General features: G+C 43.4%; 1 protein-coding gene across 2 annotated transcripts; it reads right to left on the reverse strand.

The window, feature by feature from the left end:
- Positions 1–1,730: 1,730 nt before the first annotated feature.
- LOC115576198 (trinucleotide repeat-containing gene 6A protein) lies at positions 1,731–23,000 on the reverse strand. Of its 2 annotated transcripts, XM_030408696.1 has the most exons (24): positions 22,894–23,000; positions 22,007–22,054; positions 18,277–20,331; positions 17,986–18,181; positions 17,389–17,861; positions 16,935–17,066; positions 16,677–16,841; positions 13,979–14,167; positions 13,682–13,848; positions 13,444–13,521; positions 13,177–13,344; positions 12,234–12,389; positions 11,801–11,920; positions 11,321–11,458; positions 10,926–11,021; positions 10,614–10,788; positions 10,091–10,234; positions 9,728–9,898; positions 9,491–9,631; positions 8,775–8,882; positions 8,372–8,599; positions 7,927–7,997; positions 7,384–7,523; positions 1,731–6,562 (listed from the first exon to the last, which is right to left on the reverse strand). In XM_030408696.1, exons 2-24 carry the CDS (start codon positions 22,050–22,052, stop codon positions 6,214–6,216), a joined length of 5,706 nt encoding a protein of 1,901 aa, XP_030264556.1. In that variant the 5' UTR covers positions 22,053–22,054; positions 22,894–23,000; the 3' UTR covers positions 1,731–6,213. The 2 variants fall into 2 exon arrangements, with proteins under 2 accessions (XP_030264556.1, XP_030264557.1); XM_030408697.1 differs by lacking the exon at positions 12,234–12,389 and having other exon boundaries at positions 6,214–6,562.
- Between the last annotated feature and the right edge of the window lie 50 nt (positions 23,001–23,050).

Here is a 23,050-nt window from a genome sequence, read left to right on the forward strand (position 1 = left end):
TGCTACAACTGCTAGCTGCATGGCTGACAAGCTAATGTCAGCTACAGTTAGCGGTACTCTGGTGATATGCTATCCTCTATTTGTTTGAGTATAAAGTTAACAGGTCGACAATTCTTTCATATTACTCCTTTAAAATAACTAGAACTTCAAATATGTATAGTGACATTTAGAAAATGGTGTACAAAGTTACTAGACTCCATTATCTGTGCTAGAAAAATAGACAAAAGTTCATTTTAAGATATTGAGCTTAAAATGTACCTCAGGCGTGAATTCTTGTCATTTTAAATATCTAAACTGATGATTTTTCCTTCCTTATCCCCAAACTTAAAGCTATAACATGGAAGATTATCTGGCAGAGAAAAACAATGTGAGGAAAAATTCCCAGAAGCAAATTTCTTAAAATGAAATTTAAGGATTTAAATGGTCTCACAGATTTAAAATTCCCTTTCTCTTCTTTCAAAAAAATAAAACAAGAAAGAGACATGGAGAAAAAAAGTCGAGGTGACCAGTGAGTCATTGTTAGTCTTTTATTGAGGGTTGTACCCAAGTTTTACAGCTTTGTATGACGGCTGCAGGAGCCAGAGGGTTACAAACAGTAATCAGTATACGAGTACAGCCAACAGAAGACCTACTACCTACTACTCTACACCTTAGTACAGATTCTCTTAAGAGCACTAAAATCCAGAAAAATAAGAGAAAAAAAAATACAGAACAAACCAAGCAACAAAGGAAGGAGAATAAAAAGATTAAATGAAACCAAACAAATAGACAGCATCAGAGGAGACATTCATTATTAGAGCACACTGGAGTTGGTTTTCTATACCTTGTAATATCAGGCGACTTCGTTTTTGTCAATTTTTATACCCATACAAATAAAGATTGTCCTTCAAAAAGTGCAGTTTCCCCCAAAGTTTAAGATAAAATCCTTTGATGACCCGAGGAAGACATTTGAAAATAAAAAGGTACTTCCTGTTTTGTTTGTGAGAGAGGAAGACTTCCTCTCCTTGATTATAGACATGTACGCTTATATTCTCATATATATATATATTTTTATAATATATTATATATAGTTTCAACAGTCTCCCAAAGCAATGTGCATAATAGGTTTACAGGTGATCCAACTACACACTGTGGATTGATAGAATCTCTATAAAAAACATTGTAGTTGTGTAAAATTTGCAGTTTCACCGGCCTCACTCCCCCCGGGTTATCGAGGACGAGACGAGCTGTGAAAATAAAGAAATGGACTTTTGCAAATCTTAACCTGTCCTCCTCTCCTGCTACAACTGGCCCGACGGTTGCTAGGTAATAAAGGTTTTTTCAGTTTTTATTATTATTATCATCATCATTATTATTATTATTAGTAATAGTAGTAGTAGTAGTAGTACGATTCAACGATGGCACAACATGTTTGAGGAATATTATTGGGAATCCCATCTCAGCTGTTTTTAAAAAGTTTTTGGGATTTTTATTGTATTTTTTTTTATTTAAAGAAAGCAAAAAACCCAAGGTGGACATGGAAGCCTGGGTTCAACACTCCACTGCATAGTCTCTCTGAGCGACACCCACCCCTCCCCTTCTGTACTGTAACCCACCCGCGCCCTCCCACGATAGCCCGCCCGCCCCGCCCGCCCCACATCTTTGTGCTGGTTAGACTAAAGCTTTTCAGGGTTTTTGTTTGTGTATTCATACTAAATGTAAAATGACAAAAAAGACAGCAGATTCTCACAGTTTTTGTGTTTTTCTCTTTTGTTTTTTTTTTTGTTTTTTGTTTTTTTTTGTGTCAAAAAAATAGCCTTAGCGCTTTTGATCGACATTTAGGAGCCATTGGGTGTGTGTTATGATATAAGATAGCATTTGCTCACAGGATAGTTAAGTCAAGAGAAAAACAAAGAGTCACATTATTTTTTTCCTTAAACATTAAAAAGTAGTAGAGTATCACCAGCCAGCTTCCCTCCTCTCCTACCCTCTATCCTTCCTTCCTTCCTCCCCTTGTCTGGCCCTGTCGGGAAGCTGCTTGGCAGCCCTGGGGATTGTACATTGCTCATGGTGGTTTTCACTTACTGAAAAAGGTTTTCCTCACATCATCCTTTTGCAAATGAAATTTTTTTTCTTCAAGCATTTAACATTGTCCAGCTTTTTAAATACACATACACACATACACAACAACGACAAAAAGAGGAAAAAGAAAAATCAATCCCTTTCCTTCCCTCTCACCCTCCCTCCTCGATTTGGCATGATAATGTGTTCAAACACACACAATTTCTGTACTAGATTGGGATTTTGCATCTTCCCACAACACACACACAAACACACACATACACACTAACAGTAGATTGGCGGAACAGAAACAGAGCGAGATTAAGCTGGAAACAGTAACATCCACATCAATGAGAGGCGTTTTACAGACGTTGCTTGTCCCTTCTCTAACAGCAGAACGATGCCACCTCCCGAGTCGCTGATCAGGGGTCCGTTTCCGTCCCGCTAATGGTTAAAGTAAAGATACTGAGGAGTGAACGAAACCGGCCCCAGATCAGCAGCAGGAGAGAAACATCTACAAAATTAGAATGAATGAAGTGTAAAATCTTTTCAGCAGAGCGGAAAGGGAATCTAGACTATTTTAGAGTTCATCTGCCCCTGACCTCCTGTCAGTTTTGCGGTTTCCTCTCCTGTAGTTAAGCTTAGGAGTTGGAGAGGGGGAGCTGATCCTGGAGGCAAGTGTAACCCCGTTTTCCTGAAAAGCCAGGAAGAACCAGCCGATCACAAGTCACATCCCCTTGCCTGAGTCACCACGGGCTAACAAGAAGCCTCGCCTCGTTTCAGTCAAGCTACAGACACGAGCGTCTCTACGCCAACAGTAGTCAAATGCTTATTCGTACACAAAAACGCCGAGCAGTGGTTTCATGACGTGATTTTTTCCCGTTCTATGTTTACGCATTTGAGGCCAAAGAGGCTGATCGAGGCTCCGGCCGTCATTTATACTTTTAAAAACCGTTTTCAGCTACATTCTGGCTCGGTTCAGGCGGCAAAGCGACGCAGCAGCTCTGACCAGCCGGCCCAGCGAGCAGAAGAGGTAAACCTGGAGAGGACCGTCCTCCTCCCTCTTCTCTTGCTCCCTCACTGGGGCCAACAAAGCACCATCTTCTCTAGCCACAGCACGCACACACACACACACACACACTTTCACTTCAGTTGAAAACATGTAGACACACACACACACACACACTTTACCCTGTCACAATACTCTCACAGACAGAGCTGAAAATCCAAACTACATCAACGTCGTCACCAGCAAGCTGTCTGACCGTCCTTCTGTCTTTGCTCTCCGCTCGCTCGGCCTTTAGTCTAATCCACCCAAGTGCAAATTCCAAGGCTCCTCAGTTCAATTTGTCAAATTAAGTTAACTCGAAAACAAATGACAAACATGGTTCAGATGTTCCACTTTATAACATTTGTTAAACATGACAAAAAAAATAATACAAACGAGATATATATAGTTTAAGCAAAGAGATCTGGAATTAAGTAAACTAAGCTTTTTGAATTATTTGGTAGAGAGCAGTTCAATACTGGCACACACCACTGTCAAGTCTGGCTAATACTCAAGGTTCTGTCTCACTACGTATGCTTTGAAGTTGTTAAATATTCACGGCTAAACTTAAAAACACAACTAAAGCCAACGTTTTGAGTACTTCTGAAATAAAAACCTTTATAATGGAGGGGGAAAACACACATGAACACACACACACACACAACAGGCTTATAACTCGATTATAACTCGATGAAGAAAAGAAATTAAGGTCCATGGCTTCGCTAATGCTGACTTCTCGTTCACACACACGCACTCTCTGAAGCTTTTGTTTTTCCCCGGATATTGTGCATCATAGTAACTAAACAATCACTGGTAGGTAGGTGAATATTATTCACACGTGTATGTTGTCGACAAACACCACTGGTGGATTTACATTCACGCTGTTCTCATACACACACGCAACGACACAACCCCCCTCCCTCCCACCCATACCCCCACATCTTCCCCTCTAGCGGTAGAACTCGCATCTGCCGGCACAGAGCATCCAAAGACACACACACGATTCACACACACACACACACACGATTCATCAGGTCAGGAACTTCAGATGAGTATACCCCCCCGTCCCCCACCCAAAAGGAAAAAAAAAACAAAAAACAGTACAACAATACAATCATATTCTATTTGTAAACAGGTAGAAGCCACTTGACTTGTTGTTGCATCTTCGGACACAATTAGGATCAAGGCAATGAAATGTGGACGACTTTTGCACTGTTAAAATAGTATCTTCAACCAAAACAAGATTTTTAAAGTTTTTCTTCTTTCCTTTTTTTTTTCAAAACACCATTTGTGGCAATGAGAGTGATTAAAAATAAAAAATAAGCAAGTAATATTTCGCATTTTTGTTGTACTTAATGAAACATTTAAAAACATCGAGACACGGGAAAGAGAAAAAGAAAAAAAAAACGCCTCTCAGTAGGCCATGTGAGAGGCTACAGTATGCATAGATACAGATTCGCCTTTCTCTTGGTTTATAAGTCTGACACGACAGAACTTTTTCCACTGACAGTCACACACTCACGCAATAAACACTCCCCACTTTTAATTCTTACATCAGTGGAGTGGAGGACTGGAGGAGAGGAGGAAGAGGAGGAGAGAGGGACCTCCACCTCCCCACATTAGGACCCCCCCTCCCTCAAAAGACAGCATATTGAAAGCAGTGTGTTGAGCTTCTCCAGCTTAAAGCAGTTATTTGGCAGAGAAAAAAAAAACTTACAGACCTATACATAGTTTTCAGTGCTAGAAGTTGGATTTTCCTTTCCTACAAGGAGTAGTAGTTTTTTTTTTGTTTTTTTTAAATTCACCTACAAGGGGGGGAAAACTGGCTTGATTTCCTGAGAACCATTGCTGGTTATTTAGCAGACAAAGAGGAATAAGTTCAAATAACCAACGCCATGGCCAAAAACACTGATCCGAATTCCCAGAGTTACAAAGCATCGTCTTCATCCTCAATAAGAGTTTACATTTTTTAAATTTATTTTTTATTCATTTTATTCATTTTTTAATGTTTTTTTAAAATGATTTTTAATTTTTTTTTTTTTTTTTTTTTCTATTTTACTCCATCTTCTCTTTAAAATGAAGAATGAACACACGTTCTGCCTCCTAAGTCTTGTAAACAAGAGGTTGCAGTGTGGCACCTCCAAAACATTGAAAGCCTATTCTGAAAGTGCTGTTCCCTCCTGCTACCCACTAGGGGGCCAGCAGGAGGGCTTGCTAGATAGGCCACGCCCCCCATAGCAGGATGGGCGGGGCTTGCTAGTCCCAGCTGCGGCTACAGTCCTTTGCACTGCAGAGCTCGACGTTCTTTAGTTTTAAAACAAAATTGGTGCAATACTTTTTAATGTCACTTTAACTATCACCAGATAATCCTCCTAAGTCAGCTTTTATTCTTCTTTAACTATCTGTTGATCTTGAACTCCACGACAACGCAGTAAGGTAGGCGTGCCAAGGCAGAGAGGAGCGCACACATACTCATTCACACACGCGATCACACACAAAGTACTTTCACACACACTCGTGCGCGTGCACACGCATACACACATACGGTAAGGACCTCAATGAGTAAACAGCTACACTGGAAAAACTGGCTGCTCCCTCTATATTGCAGATTATATATACTGAGAAAAAACCACATTCAGTGCAAAGTTAAAAAAGCTCATACTCCAACATTGTCAGCAAACAAATGCAAAAAAAAAAAAAAAAAAAAAAAAAAAGAAAACAAAAAGAAAACATTAAAATAAAAAGAATTGGAATTCAAATAAACATGACGAATGAAACAAAAAATATATATATAATAATGAGCTCGATTGAAGCTTTTTTCGGTCTGAAAGAGCACTACCTGGAAGCAAATATCCATCCGTTCACATTATAGAATTGGCCTGCATGATTCAAGTATTCCGACTGATATGTTTTTGGGCTAAAACAAAGTGGACATATGTGCAGAGAGAGAAACGTAACTTGTTTTCCACAGGGGAAACCCCGTTTTGTTGAATATCTTGTAAGTGAGAAAGAGTCCAACTAGTGCCATTGCGTTTATAACTACTTTTTTTTTTCTCATTTTCTTCTGCTGATTATTGATAATTCTCTACTGACCCTTCCCCCAGCCTGTTTGATTGGCAGGCGGTTCACATGGATTCCCCTCCCCCTGTCAGGTGATCCACCGGGAGGAAGGAGCTGATTGGAGAAGGGCTGCTGATCCTCCCTGCCTCGGTGCCACTGGGGGTCCCCCATAGGCTACTGGAATAGTTGGGCCCACCCCAGAGGGAGGAGCTGTGGAGATCGCTGCTGTTCCACTGGTTGGGTTCAGGAGCGCGGCTGGGAAAGGGGTGAGACTGATCCATTCTGCTCTGAGAGGAGCCAATGGTCTGCCAGCTAGAGGAGGGAGTGGCCAATGACTGCCCTTGTGCAAAGAAACGGTTGATTTCCTCCTCGCTGGCAAACTCAGCCAGAATAGTAGTGTTCCCCAAAACACACCTACAAAAAGGGACATCAGGTTAGACACGGAACCTGTGAGATAGTTTGTCTCTTAAAAACACCCATCACTAGTATGTTTATATGTACTCACGGAACCAGGTTATTCACAGAAATCAGGTTCGACATTTACATGCACTGCAGTAACCAGGTGCATTTACACACATCATTTTCAATCCCCTTTATTTTGCAAGCATTTCTAAGTATTTGACCTGTTGTAGTGGTGCAATTTGCTGCGTCTTGATTGTATTTTTTATTCATTAGTGTGTTAGAAGAGTAGTGAGAGCAAAGGTTTTCCTGAATGTTAAAAGTGATCAAATGTTCAATGATGATAACAATTTCAACTTCTAGAGGCTACTTATGGGTTCGTTTCATCAGACTGTAGCTGGGATCTTTTTTTAAATAACTAGTGTTAATCACATTCATATTTTTCCTTTCTCAACTGCTCACGTCTAATTCAGCCACCTGTATTCGCAGTCAAGCAATCAGCATTTTCCAGGAGAAATCTGGTTTGTTTTATCTGCTGCCAGGTGATAGTGACTGAGTTTCTTTTTAATATAGCACTCAATAAATATGTTTGCCGTTAATGCCAAACTGTAGCACATTTACCTCAGTAGGCACAGTTAATATAATCACTCAAATGGTCTACAGGGGCAAACATCCAGCCGTCTTTCCAGCCAACAACTTATTGATTTCATTTCCTAACCTGACTGAGTCAAGTATTGAACAGGTCAGTCAATGTGCCATAATGAGCCTGGGTCAAATACAGAGTGATGGCTTTAGTACAGGATAGGAAGGGGTGAGTGTGCGTGTGGTTTCCTTACATGTGCAGGCTCTTCTGGGCCTTGGCGGCCTCATCCTTGGAGCTGTAGCAGACCACGGCATTACCGTGCGGCAGGTTGAGGTGGAATGTGATCAGGGGGCCATGCTGCATGCACAAGGTCCTCAGGGTAGAGCCATCAATCTGTGAGACAAACGGACCCCCGCATTTCATTGATTTTTCTCATAGACAATGTTACATGGCTCACAGTTGCAGCACCTTTATGGATTGGATCGGCTTGAAACTCCCCTGGCTGAATCACAAGGCCAAATATTAACAGAACTTGTAAGAAAACATCTGGTCCCTCTGATTGAATAAAAAGTACAAGGTACAGGGTTGTGTACATGGAAATTATAAGGTAGACGTTAACTAGGACTCCCCAAGGTGCATTTTGGTAAGTAAGATTCTGTTGAGTGAAAGCTACAGATTACATTGTTGAGAAAATGGAAACTTTAATCATTTCACTTTAAAACTTTACCACTTCACAACTCTATACAGGATGGCAAAACACACAGGTTTAATTTTATATTTAGGAACATGCAAGTACCTGAGGTGTGAGATTTTTCAGGACAAGCCATTGGGTTCTTCCTGAGCTGCTGCTATCGCCCCAACTGGAACCTGGCGATGCACAGAGTGGAATCACAATCAGCTAACAAAGAGCAACTTGTGTGAAGTCTTAGATGGTAAAACAAGTGTTAAGGTACAGATTAGATGCGTCATCTAGCCACAAAATGCAGATAAACTGTCCCACACTTAGTAGTAGTAGTAGTAGTATACCCTGCATTTTATACACGAAGGCAAAGGATGTGACCAGTAGTATGATTCTTATTCCCATATATAAAGTTATTTTTTGTAAAACTAAACTGTTAAACTAAGCAGATTTCCCTTTCTTATATTCACAGTTTTTTTCCTTATATCCACTAGCAGTGACAAAAGAAAAAAAACATGAAGAGATCCTAGTAAGTCCTATGTGCATCTCCTTCTGCTCCTACCAGGTGTGTATCTGGACTCAGAGGAGCCCCATCCCAGCCTCAGGGCTGAGCCATCCCAGCCAGAGGAGGCAGAGCTGGGCTTCTGGCTGGTGAGGCCGGGTGGTGGTCTGGAGGGGGCTGCCACAGACAGCGCCTTGGGAGGCAGGGGGACCTTCCACAGCTCATGGGCAAGGGAGGAGTTGGACACAGAACCGCCGCCGGGTGACCACTTTGACTCACTGGGTCTGGCTGCAAGGCGACAGGAGAGCAAAGTGAAACCTTTTGATACCCTCCAGTCCATTGTCACACATCTATTTGACTTAATTTGGCTGTTGTTACTCTGGATGTTCTTAAAATTCTAACTTTTTTCCTCTCCTTTATGTTAAGTTTTCTCAAGATTTTTTGGGTCGAGACGAACTCATACCTGAAGTGCTTTGTGCTGTACTGGTGAGGGAACCGCTGTGGCTGGAGGCACGAATGGATGACCAGGCACTGTTAGAAGGCATCGTGGTGTTCAGTGATGAGGATGGCCCTGAGAAAAAAAGAAGAGAAGGATAAGTGTCAGTGAGAGTGTGTTCAATAGCATGAAAACTGCTCATCAGACCTGAATCCTTTCAAAAGTCTCTTCAATCTACTGAGGTTCAGTTTTCCACATTCATGTGTAACAAAAATAATAAATAACTTTATATTTAAGAACTGATACTGATGGCCCATTTTTTCCATACCCAATTTCTTGGTTATTTCAGTTTCATAATTTCATAAAAAGTAAATTTAACACAAATATATTAAGCTATATTAGCTTGTATTAAGACACATGATTCTGTTTTTTCAGTAGAGCCAAACAGTCCAGTTAATGGTAGAGAGTGGTGCTTCTTCTCTCTGACACAATGTTTGGCCGAACACAGATGCTAGCCTGCTATTGATATAATCTGCCGGTGCCTGCTGTTTTTTGAAACCAGTAAATTTGACAATTTTTTGGCTTAAAATAAGGATGTATACTTTCTAAAAGTTCATTGCTAAAAGAAATAAAATTAAGAGATTGCGTTGTAGATTACAAATTTAACAAATACAAAATGGAACTGGCAATGAAAAAAAATTACTGTCCAGCAGAATGCGTCTGTGTATGTGTGTGTGACCTACCGTTGTTCCTGTCCCTGAGGTGGTCTGTGTCGCGGACGGTGTTGATGGAGAGGTTGTTGATGACACTGCCGGGGGTCACGTACGGGTCAGTCTCAGGGTCAATGTTGGGGTAACCTTTCCAAGGCTCCCCGGGTCGGAACTCTGCACAATAACACAAAGGCACACACACAGCAATCAGCATTTTTTTTACACAAAAAAATGTTTTTTGTTTGTTTGTGCATTTGAGAGCAAGTCTACCTGGGGGCCAGGTGACAGTGTTTCCATGGGGTGGGGGGGAGTTGGCACGGGGCGGCCAGCCATCACCCACCGAGCCCATTGATTGGCCGGGAGGACTCAGGGGAGATGGGCCAGGAGACAGGAAGTCATAGAAGGGAGAGTCCTCCAGACGCAGCCCAGACGACATAGCACCTGAGGGACCAACACACACAAACATGAGAACACAATCACAAAGAGCCAACCAAAACAGGAGCAATAAATAATGTGGAGCAATAATCTTAATGTGTGTTTAACGCTGTTAAGCCACCTCTAAATTATACAGCTAAATCCCCACCCTCACTCTATTAGTGTTTGTCCCAAAAACAACAGGGGGCTCTTCTTTACCAGGTTTGCTGTTCTGCTCCAGAGGGTCAGTAGCCCAAAGTTTCTTCAGTTTGGACTGGGGCGGCTCTTTGTAGCTCACAGCTCCGCCACCACTACCGCCAACAACACCCATGTCCAGGGATACATTCAGGTTAGAGTTCAAGCCTGAAGGGAGCGATGTAGGAAGAGAGAAAACAGCAGAGAAGAGAGGAAGTCAGTTGCTGTGAGTTTAAATATATGAGCCAACTCAACAGAATTGGTAAAAACTAAAAGTTTATGTTTGACCATTTGGTACCACACAGCTCAGTATGACAAAAATAGGTAAGATCAGTGCAAGTTAACTGTCCACAAGATAGCAGCAGTGCGGCATAACATAAAGTGCTGTTCAGGTCATCTGATGAAAATTCCTGTATTTTTTCACATCGCAATATATTTTGCAGGGTTAAAAAAAATCACAATGTCAGTTTTTTCCAATATCGTGCAGCCCTATTAGGGAGAATATACTAATCAAATGTAGAAAATAACTCTAACACTAGCCACGTACTTAAAGGGAAGTTGCTGAAGGATCCAAGAGCAGCAGCATCCTTCTGCATTTCAGGGGTATTGTGGGACAAGTAGTTATCCAGGTACGGTTTGGGGAGTGGGGGCTGTTTCAGCAGGGAGGGGTCCAGGTGCCGAGGGGGCTGCATCATTGATGGAGATGAACCAATAGGACGTGTCTAGGGACAGGAGGCAGGAGTTTGAGAAACCAATCAATGAGGCAACGTCACAGAACCAGTGCTATTTCATCATATAAAAAAAATGTAATTTCAGGTGTAATGATGCTCGATTAAGAGCAATTTTTCTCTACACACACCTGTTCAGTCTGTCGTCCCACAGGCATGACTCTCTGGCTCTGAGCCTTCTGATGTTGCTGCTGCTGCTGCTGCTGCTGCTGCTGGAGGAGAAGACGCTGCAGATAGACAAAATGAAAACATTTACAACCAAATACTGTGTACTTCAAATGATAGTATATAATTCATAAGCCAGTATGGATATACTGCAAGGGAACACTATACAAGGTTAACTTACTTTACTGCAAAACATGTGTATGTAGGATGTACATTAGCTGAATTTTAGGGATATTTCATTCAACTACATCAGGTTCTTTTCAACAGTTTCAGTGGCACAAAAGCTCAACAACCACAAAAACCTGAAACAATGCAGAAAATGCCCTCATCTTCACGCCTAAGTGCATTTGTGTCACTCTACCTGTAACTGGCTGATCTGGGTGAGCTGTGACAGCTGGTTGAGCTGGGAGAGCTGGTTGAGAACAGCCACCTGCTGGGGGCCAAACAGAGGGCTCAGACCTCCATTTCCTCCTGGGTACTTCAACAGGGATGGAGGAACCTGAACATAAACCAGATTTTATGTTTCAGTTTATATACTGTCATTCAAATGTCTTTCCTGTGAATGAAATGTTAGAAAGCCAACCATGGCCCATTGATTATATTATAGGCACAAGTTGAACCATCACCTAATAGTTTTATTAAATACATTTTACAACAAAATTCTAATATTCAGTCTAAAAGTCTATAGACTAAATTGAACGATCTGCAAGATCAAAGAGCATTCACATAAGAGATGCTGAGACTATTGATTACACTATGTAACCTCAAAAATTATGAGCAATGGATGCAATGATGCCTGAACGAGATGAAAACAATGTTAAGTGTTTTGTGCATGTGTTACCTGAGAGGGCAGGATGGGTGGAGGCACTTGGTTACGAAGATTGGGTTGGGGGGGGACCTGGGACTGGGGGCCACCTCGGCCCTGTGCTACGCTGCTGCCACCCATCATAGGGTTTACATTCTGAGTAGGGAAGACACAAACACACAGAAATGGTCAAAAAACTTGTAACACACTTAAAAATGACTGGGGTTTTACACTTAAAACGCCAGTCACTTTTTGACCACTGGCTATTTACTAGCAAGTAAAATCATAAAAAAAAACAAATAGGAATTGACATTTGACGGGTAACCTCCTAGAATACCATTTCTGTAATATATGGTTTATTTAATCCCTATTTATACACATAGAAAGATTCTTTCTTAATGTTGACATCTCAGAATCAGCAGGTCACAACCTCAAGACAACATCCTCTTCATCATCATCCCACACTCACCTGCCGAGCGCCCCCAGGACTAGAGTGGGCAGGAGACGGCCCAGAGTCAAGACAGGGGATAGGCTGAGCAGAATTGGAGGGAGAGAAGCTCATGCTTTGATTGGAGGAGAGTTCATCAGAAGCTTGGCTACCATAAGCAGAGGGGGAGACAGACAGCTGCAGAAGCAAGGCCGGGTGCACAGCAGATGGACGGCAAGCACAGAGGGACAGGAAGCGCATCAGCAGCCAAAGAAGTGCAGAGAGGGAAGGAGAAAAGAAGGAAAAGAGTTAATTTTACAGAAGAGGGGGAGAAGAGGAGGAATGAGAAAGTGACATGAGGTCAGAGAGAGTGGAGAGTGTAGGAAAGGGTGAAAGGAGTAATAAATGGTGAATAGAAGAGTAAGCAATGGAGTGGAGGGAAGAGCAGTAGACAAATTAGGGAAGAGGAGCTTTTTAATGCAGAAGGAAAAGCAGCAGAGCCAATCAAACCCACGGCAGCTTTGTACCGAACTACAGAAAGGAATGAATCATTACCTCATATTTACAAATCACGTGCAAAACTACCAATTGTTAAGTGTGCATATGTCAATGCTTATTTGTTGCCCATGAGTGTCACGGCCAAACTAATACTTCATAATTGTAAAATAAATCTTGCACACAGCAAATGAAAAATCCCATCCATCAAATGCAGTGTGTTAGAACAACCACTGTGGGGCACTACAGGGCTGAGGGAGAACTACCTGGCCTGACATTAGAGGCAGATTAAAACAAGAGACTCTCTTCCACTCCACACCTACCTCGAGATCACCACCAATGACAGAGAGATTGCCCAAACCTCTGTCTAGTAATGTTGTTTGTAAACAGTGTACAAGTGCCGATGCAGCCCACCTGCTGTGTGTATTCCTGTCACCCTTCTTTACCTCCACCCATAGGATACCAGATAAATGTTGATGTTGCTGCATACCTTGTCATAGTAGGGGCTGCGATCCATGGCAGACTCTTTGTGGAGCTGGTGTCGGGACCCAGGGTTCTTCCCCATTACTCCATTGTAGTCTCCCATACCGCCCATGTCCATACGCTTGTCTTGTACCATCCCTGCTCCAGTCTTCATTGAGTCATCAGGAGAGTCTCTCTGCAAGGGGAAGACAAGAAAATGTAATATCCATATAAAGTTGGATATAACAGGAACTACAAGGCTGCTGACAGCAAAACAATGGGAAATAGTACTCACAGAGAAGTTCATGCTGTTGAACTGGTTGATGAAGGGTTTCATCCAGGGTTCATCCTGTTTGTTGACTGGTTTGTTCATCTGAAAAACAGTTGAAATATGATTTGAGATACTTGGTGGCCTTGTTTCTGAAGTATCAAAGACATTAGTTCCCAACCATCAATGTTAATATTTCTATTCTGTCAAAAAAGAACTCCAGACCATAAACCTTGTTGTGCTTTACTTTAATAGGTGAACGAACCTTGTAGGCATTTTTATGCTTGTAGTTCCAGCTGTTCTGATCATGGGACCGGTTGTCGTGTTGGCTGTTGCTCCACATGCCAATCTCTACCTCCTCTTCCTGGTCCCAGCTATTGCCCATGGACACCTCCTCACCACCCCACGTCTCCATGGGCTTGGGACCTGGAGCTACAAAGAGGCGGAGAGGAAGAAACAGAAAATCATTTCAACATCAGACAAGATAGCATACAGGTTTAACACCATTTTTCACCTCAGATGCAGGCTTTTGCTGAATAATTATGTAAATGAGTGCACCTACCAGACTTATGCTGGCCACCCCATCCAGGCCCAGATTCTCTGCTACCCCTGCTGGGTTCATCCCAGTTGGAGCTAGTGTCCATGGGCTTCCCCCAGGCAGACGTCCCATTGTCCACTGTTACAGGTGGAGCAGAGGAAGACTCCCCCCACGTTGAGGACTCCTTCTGCTGGGTGTAAGGCTCACCCCAACCTGCAGGAAAAGAGGGAGGTACCCATTAGAATAAGAATGCCCTTTCTGTGGTGTTGTCTTGAACCAATGGCCATTCATTAAAATGTATCATTATTTGAATATTCAAAAAGCTAAAATGCATCCAAAGCTAAAATATACGAAGAAAGGACAGCAAAAACTATTACTCTCCATCAAGCAGAAACAATGATACCACAATATTCCAACTGGGCCTGTACGCTGCATGTCCTCACACACAATAAAAAACTTTTAAATATTCTATAGAACAAAGAAAGTCTAATTGTTACTTGCAGAACATGCCTTGTTCAGTGTGACAGTATTACCCCTATGGCCAACTACATATCAAGATGTAGTTGATAAAACACATAAAACTGGCATTTATTAAGACTTTCCTTAGATAGAGCAGCCATATCACGCTCCTTTGGACACTCATGAGTTGGAGAGTGGGTAGCATCATGTGGAAAAGGTGACATCGATGCCCCTCATTTAAATATGTGGATGAAAACATTTTCTTCTTGGGAGCCATTTGCAATGATGCTGCAAGTTTACACTGTTTTTCTCTGCTGCAAAGCTCCAGGAGCAAGCCCTGCTCATGTCCCTGGGGAACCCCATGTCACCTTGCTTATGTAAGTGTTGTTTACTTTAAGCCCTGTGGGTGTGCACAGGTCCCCATATGCTTTCAAATGTGAGACTGTGCCCTCAAAGTGAGTGTTAGTATGAGTTCAAAGAGGTCCTGTTACAGCTGACCACCCAGACCTGCTACTTTCTCCCTCCACAGGAGGCGTTTGGGGAGATGCCAGGGATACCTCCCCGTAAAAATAGGACAGATCATGGGGTGGCCTCAGGCTCCAGTGTCCCTCATGTGACCGAACATGCTTGCACCCAAGTATGTGCAGATAGAACAACACAAAAACAAACACAGAGCGAAACAGTCATGCAGAGGTAGCTGAGTTTGCACAAACTGGCACATGTTTTCATGTTTAAGGTAGCTGTACATATGCACTCAACACTGTACATGTGATGCAAACATAAACACCAAAAGAGAAAATGTAACCCTAGCCTGCATCTATTGCTTCGTTTCACCATCTATGTAGGTGCATTAGTTGATCTAATAAAAGGGGGATGAGAAACACAAGATGTGTGTGCGCATGTGTGTGTGTGCATGTGTGTACAGAATATAAAATTTGATTTCAGTTGCACATTTTCAAATCCTGGAGCAGACTGAGCAGTATATTATTTCAGACAGAATCAACATATTTATCCAATTCTAAATATTACAACAAATATGCATTTACTTAAAGACCTCAGAATTTTTCTTTCAATTTACAAAGTTGCCACTTTTAATAAATTTCTGCATAAAAATGATCAGAGAAATAATCAGGTTGTAGATTTCGATTCACAGTAGCTGCCTAGTTTGCCCCGCCCTTCCTTTCCACCCACTTTGCTGCTCCAGTTAGCTTGCGAGACAGCAACCCTGCATAACCCCAACAGTCCCTCCCCTCTTTTCCCTTCCTCAGCCTACTTTTACAGAATAGCTACTCTTTTCAGTTTTCCCATCTAACATTGGAACCATTCCTATAACCGAGTCACCAGACCTCCTCCTCTACCACTCACGGTCTCTCTCTCTCTCTCAAACCCAATAAAAGCTTGTGTTTCACTGAGCAGAATTGGCGGGTGAAAGAGAAAGGGAGGAGGAAAGAAAGGCAAATGAGGGGAGAGAAAAATCGATGCTCTTAGCATTCCAAAGGGATGACTCAACCCGCTTTACAAAAAGCCCTCGACATAGACAACACCATGGGGAGATGGGAGAGAATAGCTGTACGTGTTTGTTTTCTATCTATGCCTCTGTGCAAATTGTGTATGCTTTTGAATACATTTGTCAATGTGTGTGCATCCACGCTGTTTTGTGTCAAAAACCTTTTAAGACCTTGTTTCAGCCATCTCAAAAAGAGAGTGTGGGTGGGTGGGACTTGCACCTTTTTATCCATTTGTGAGGTTTACAGACTGCACCAGAAGGCTTGCACTTACATGCTTGTAGCATTTTAGATAATGGCTCGTGTCCCAGCATTTTTATGTGTACCTCAATACCAAATTAAAAATAAAACATTAAACTGCAGGCTAATGCAACTCGGGCTTGGTACATTCTGTCACAAGTGAGAGGATGAAAGTATTCCTGCAGGAATAAACATATAGCTAATGACGAGATCTGTTGTAACCTGGTATACTACAAAGAGAGCTAGTGTGACTCAGATGTGCTCGAATCAGCATCATCGTTGTTTCCACGTGTATGCACGTGCGTGGGCACGTGCATAGGTTTTTGTACTCCTGCCTATTTGTGTTTTCGTAGTCAAAGCTCTGTGAGATTATGACTGGTTCAACTGAAATTTAGTTTATTCATTACATACATCTAGCATCTGTATAGAACCTATTTTTAAATTACTTTTAATTAGGACAACTAATTAATCTGGCTTCATCAGGCCGTATGGGTGCATGCATACAAATTCCACTTTACCAGAAGTGCAGCTTTTGTCCTGGGCAATAGGCTGCATGGGCTGAGGAGGATGTTTTGTGACGTTTGCTGGGTGGGACTGGCGCTGAGAGGATGGGCCCATAGCCTCCTGTTCTGATTGGCCAGTCCTGCTGTTCCACATGTTGACAGGTCCACCGCTGTATTTACCTGGGAAGAAAGTTGAATTATATGATCAGTCTGGAATTTCATGATTTTGTTCAGGCTACGCAGCCAATCTTTTTTTTGCGTTTGATTCTTTACCAGGGTCTCCCCAAGCTGCTGTCCCATCATCGATCTCCATCCTCCGACGAATGGACTCTGGAGAAGGCTCTTCCCACCCAGTTGCCACTTCTTCCTTCTGACCTACTGTGGGCATGGGGCCTCCCAGCCAGCCTGATAGAAAAGTGTATTTGTAAATTGTATGTCCTCCCACCTCTGTCTTTGCTATACAGTGTATAGCAGGATTGCTGTGTACAGGCATGCAGAAAATACATTATTGTCTACTTTCTGTGTGCAAAAAAGAAGAGATATTTCTTTGGTTGTATGTGCAAAATGGGACACTAAAATCATATTACAGTCAAAATAGCACTTATGAACACATTTACATTGAGACACAATATGAGCTACAATACAAAGAGTACTATGTACTCACTATAGGTTTTTCTTTGCACAGGAGACTCTGAGACTAATAAGGAATTATATAAATCTTAACTACCTGTAGGCTTGTTAGGGCCTTGATTGCCTCTGGATGTGTTGGATTCAGGACCTTTTCCCCACTCGTTGGAGGGCTTGGGATTCGGCTCACCCCAGTTCTGGGATGCTTGGTTGTTCTTCATTGGCTCACCCCAGCCCTGGCTGTTATTCTGAGGATTGGGTTTGTGGACAGAGTCGCCCCAGTTGGAACCTGGGTTTGGAGTGCTCTGATCTGGAGTATTTGATCCTCCACTCCCAACCCAGGTGTTGCCACTGCTGGTGTTGGTTCTGCTTGGCTCGCTCCAACATCCAGAACCAGACCGGTCACTGTCGCTGTCCCAACCCACTGAGCCTGCACCTTTCTGAGGTTCCCCCCAATGGCTGCTGGCCCCTGGTCGGGCACCATCTCCACTATTACCCCAGCCTTCACTTCCATTTCCACTGTTGGAACCCCAGCCCTGTTGTGGTTTGGGCGCATTAGTCCATGTATTGGACCTACAAAAAAGCAATCAATGTGATCAGTAAAATTATAAGGTGGATATAGACAATAATGTTTGCAAAAAGTAGAGAAAATGAAATGAAAATGCCATCAGTATTTCCCAATTTAAACTTAGATTACCTGTCTTCTTTGTTAATGTTATTGCTCCAGGTGTTACTGGTGTTGCTGTTGCTTCCCTTGTAGTTGGGTCCATCATCCCAGCCACTCTGTCCACCTCCACTTGCTGGGACTTTGCTGTCCCAACCAGAGGTTGGTCGCTCTCCCCAGCCTGAACCTCCTGTACCTGGGCCTGAGCTGCCTGGCCCACCTCCCCAACCTGCAAGTTGAATTGAAAATGTTCTCTTTTATACCTGAACATGTTTCTTTATATCACTAAAATACATTATTATTTCATACATATTATAGCCATACCTCCAGAGGTCTGGGAAGGAGCTGCCGGTGTTGTTGTGCCCCAGCCGGAGCCTCCACTGCTATGCTTTCTTTCGTCTCCCCTGGGACCCTGGTGCTGATTGTTAGAAGTAGTAGTGACATCCCAGGCGGTGTTCTGTCGTACAGGCGTCTGTCCCCATCCAGTGTTGGACAGAACTCTTGGGTCCAAATCGTTCCGGGTCACAGTTGGTGGTATTGTTGGAGTACCTTTTCTGCGGTTTCCCCCTTTTGATTGGCTGCCATCTCTGTCAGAGCTGGAACGACCTCCAGAGCTCTCTCCGCTTCCCTCACTTCCTCCAGAGCGACCCCAGCCTCCACTCCCCAAGCCATGGCTTCCACCTCCTCCACTTCCACCTCCACTTCCACCTCCCATGCCGATGGCGTCATCCTCCAGGCTCTTCCAGCCATTGTTGGCAGAGTTTCCTTTATGACTTCCAGCATCTAAATGGTTGTTACCAGGAGCAGTCGATCCCCATTCTCCATTTGACATCTTGTTGTTAGATGCGGAAGAAGACGATGAGGACGAGGAAGAAGAAGACGCGCTGCTCCCCCAGGGACGAGGTATCCCTGCTGGAGGGCCCATCGTAGTTTGGTTGCCATTTCCTGGTGTTTGGCCTGCAGAGCCTGGGATCTGATTCGAACTGACACCCCAGGACAAGTTACTCTGGGGCTGGTTTGGGTTATTGGTGGGCCCCTGGTCCCAGCGTGGGGCCCCAGTGTTATTGTGGGTATTATTACTCTTGTAAGCAGCAGTTAAGGAGTTTTGGGGGGTCCCACCCTGCATTAAGGCAGGGTTTTGGGGGTTCACAGTGTCTGCATTTGGGTGGCCCTTTTCTCCAGGGTAGGTAGTTGCGCCCCAAGGTGTACCGAAGGCCCCAGGAGCCCCCAGCTCTCCTTGTGGGTGCTGGGGGGCTGATGAGGGGTTTCCATTGGGCAGCGGACCCCCACTCCCTCCTCCAATAGAGCCCCAGGAACAATCCCCGCTAAGCTGGGGTGAGGCGGTAGAGTTTGGTGGACTAGAGGTCATTGTGGCATTAGTAGTAGTAGTAGTAGTATTCATCATAATAGTGTTATTTGGTCCATTGGATTCAGTGTTAAGGTTGGTAGGCTGGAGGCCACCATTTCCACTGTTGCTGCTTCCTAACACCTTGCTGCTTGCTGTACCATTATTCACCTCAGTGTCTTCCATCATACTGCTGTTGTTTGGAGCTGCCATGCTACCCCAGCCCAACATCGGGCCCTGTTGGGGAGCTAGACCCAGTTTGGAACTCATCCCTTGAGCCTGTGGAGGACGTTGGCCCTGGGACGTTGGGCTTGGGGTTAAATTCTGTGGCCAGGCACCGTGGTTGGCATTTGGGTTTAAAGTATTTGGGTTCAACCCTCCATTGATGCAGGGGGTGCTTCCGGCGGCGGTGATCATGTTGCTGCCTGACGGGGTGCCCCATACACCTCCATTATTGACGGGCTTGTTGTTGTGGTTACCCATGTTATTGCTGCCAATACTGCTGGACCCAGCCATGGAGTAGTGGGAGGGCCCGTTGATGTTATTATTTCCATTATTTGCACCGCTGATGGCTCCCATTCCTCCACCAATTACCTGGCGACTGTTGCCGTTGCTGTCTCCATTCACTGAAACGCCGACCATCATGGCAGAAGTCACCATAGAGGAGGAGGGGGAAGAAGCCGTAGAAGACACAGAAGAAGAAGCATTTGCTGACATCATCATCACTGTTGTCACAGCGGCGAGGTTTTTCTCAGAGCCAATCGACGAGCTAGAGTCTGCGTCCATGCATTCTGATGCCAACTCAGGGTCCGATCCGGACCCACAGCCTGAAGAGGAAGAAGACGAGGAGCAAGAGAATGAAGAGGATGAGGGAGGCCAGACAGAAGAGTTAGTTGAAGAAGGGTTGTTGGGTTTGTCTGTGTTTCCGTCCACTAGGACTTTGCCCCAGTTGCTGTTGCCGTCACTGCTGCAGGGCGAGCCAGAGGACCAGGGGGAAGGCTCATACTGCGAGTCCAAGCCAGAATGCTCCAGACCTGAAAAAAGAAGGATGGACATGGATGAAGATGATACTGTTAGATTGGAGATGTACATTTTATAAAAGATGACTTAATATACCAAGTTTAGTTTCAAAGATGCAGTTTCACACTGTCAAGAAATTACGTCCATATTAAATGAAACAACAGATGTGGTTTGAATTCGCTTCACTCACTGTCGCTTTTCTATTTTTCAATTCCCTCCAACCTTCAGCATCCCAACTGTTCTGAATGCGATCAGTGCCAGGCCTGAGCCTGGACACAGCTGCCACCATTTTGTCACCACAGCAGGACCCAAAAGCATGCCAAAGCTATAAACTAGGATTCAGAGAGGCGGAGGTTGAAAATCAGCAGAAGAGGAGAGATGGAGGGCATAGGGGAGATGGCAATTGAGTGTGAAAAGAGGCAGGGAGGGAAGGAGGTGCAAATGCGAAGAGGTGGTGGCAACAGAAAAGGTTCAGACTTGATTTAAACCTTGATACTTTTTCCAAACACAATAACAGTGTCTGAGATCATCTGCATGCGGTCCTGGCATGTCCTTAGAATTAGACTCCAGAGACCACCTCTGATCCGATTTTTCTTGCATGGCCATTATGCACACACTCATCCAGTCGCAATCAAGAGTGTCTGAATTTTCAGCGCTGCAGCAACCCCTTTGAATAATTGCCATCATAATTTGGCAGGAGGCTTTGTAACTCAAACTGCATCCTTGCAGTGGAGGTCCCCATTCATATCCTGCTGTAAGTTACTTTAATGCCAGAATGAATTTGGTGAGTACCAAAGTGTTTCAATGTGAAAGCGGTGATGGAGCCAAGTAGTCACTGAAAAAGGCTTTAATTGTGACAGAACCTCTAATGTTACCCTTGACTACCCAAGGTTGACTCCATTAAGTTGATCCAAATAAACTTCATTGTTTTGTTTTTTTTGACAGGCAGTTGGTGATCTGAGACAGTGCAAGGCCTACATAGATTTTCAGGCATCAAAAAATCTGTCTTGTTGTTTCTGGTTAATGAAAAATCAATAAACCTTTAGAAAGAGATGAAAAACAAAACACTCTGCTTGAGCTTTGCAGTTTAGTAATGAGCTTATGGGTTGTGAGCAAACACATGATGAGGCTATAAAGTCAAATCAATTCTGGTACCCGCCCTATGAAGATACAGAGGGCAGCATATCCACTCCATTGGCTCGAAGGTATCTCAAAGGAGCACCGTTTTATTGTTAACACTTTATATCCTTTCAATCATAAAAAAAATCTACTTTCTTTATTTTTTGTCGGTCTCTTCACCTACTATCTCCTGAGACCACTGACGAGTCTCCTGACCGATTGGTTGCACAGCTTTGGGTCACTCTCACTCAAAGCATCTCTCACTTTCAAAGCCTCTCTTCACATAAAGTGTTTGCCAGCTCTCCATGGTGCTTGTGGTGTTCGCTTGCCAAGTCTCCTCTTGCACCCTCTCTCACACCCACTTTCTCACTCACTCACTCACTCACTCATTCATCTCTCCCTGTCTCTCTATCTCATATTTGACATGAATAAAATGCATCATCTGTCAAGGTCAAGTCAGACTCAGTTTACCTAGTCTGTTGATCACAAAGTAGAGAGCCAAAGTAAGACAATGGGTGGAAGAGTAAAATGCAGAGAAAACTAGAAGGAAGAGGGCAAATGTGTAGTCACCTGTTTGATTAGGGGAGTGGCTGACGGAATCCCGAATGGGAGCCATGCCTGGAAACAGAGAGAGGAAAGACTGTCAAACAGACTTGGAGGGAGTTAGAGAAAGAGCCAGAAAACATAAATGGGAAGATGCTAGAAATAGTTTAGACAGACAGAACATTCAATGAGAATCAAGCAAACAGAGAAGAAGACTAGAGTGTTAAAGTAAGAGGGTTCAAAGAAAGAGCTTGCAAGTAGAATAGCATTAGTTGACAAACCCTGCTAGTTGCAGAACCTACATTAGTACCTACAATTGGTTATCCAGCTGATAAAATAAGTAATAACGTGTGTGTGTGTGTGTGAGTGATTCTCATGGACTTGATGGAGCTAAAATTGGTGCTTATTCTTATTATCTTTATTCTTATTATTGTTGTAATTGAGTCCCCTTTTGGTGCAATAATAAGACTGCACACTAACAAGTCATTATGTTCCACTTAGTTTGCTCAATATCACCATTATGAAATCAATTTAGAAAATAATTTATGTTCCCCAAAAAGTGCAATTCCAATTTAAATACCATAAATCATTACAAGTAAATCATGTTTAGGGTACCATTTAGAGCAGCCTCCACTCTGAATTTATTGCAGTCAGTGTTTACTTTTTCAAGATAGAGGTACAAATAGAAACTCATCCGAAAGCTATGAGCAATGACACACCCACATTGTAACATTTATTGCCATTTAAATGTAACTGCACAATTGTTGTCTTTCTTATCCAAGAATGTGATTATTGGCAGACAATGTGTGTGTGTGGGCTTATTTCCTTCTATGTGTTTAACGATGCATGCGGATCTGATTGAATGCAATCCACTGCTGTTTGCTTGCGCCCTTTCATTTCTTTTCATGGTTTACCTGTGAGTGGGGCGTGTGGATGTGGCTCCTGGCTGGGCAGGAGGACGTCCCCTGGTTGAGTGGAAAACAGGTGACCTCTGGTTCCCAGGTCGACAAAGGGGGGGGGGGGGGGGGGGGGGTCAAAAGGTCAAAGCTCAGAGGGCACAGCCTCAAGGGC

Source organism: Sparus aurata, chromosome 23 (genome assembly GCF_900880675.1).
Source record: "Sparus aurata chromosome 23, fSpaAur1.1, whole genome shotgun sequence".
In the NCBI taxonomy this organism is placed as follows: Eukaryota; Metazoa; Chordata; class Actinopteri; order Spariformes; family Sparidae; genus Sparus; species Sparus aurata.

Excerpts from the sequence above, each read along its gene's own strand:
- LOC115576198 (XM_030408696.1), bottom strand. The coding sequence starts at position 22,052 with ATGGCTCCCATTCGGGATTCCGTCAGCCACTCCCCTAATCAAACAG. Across the intron at positions 16,842-16,934 it reads AGCAGCTTGGGGAGACCCTG|GTAAATACAGCGGTGGACCT; the intron begins GTAAAGAATCAA and ends CTTTCTTCCCAG. Across the intron at positions 7,998-8,371 it reads TGAGTCCAGATACACACCTG|GTTCCAGTTGGGGCGATAGC; the intron begins GTAGGAGCAGAA and ends GTGCATCGCCAG.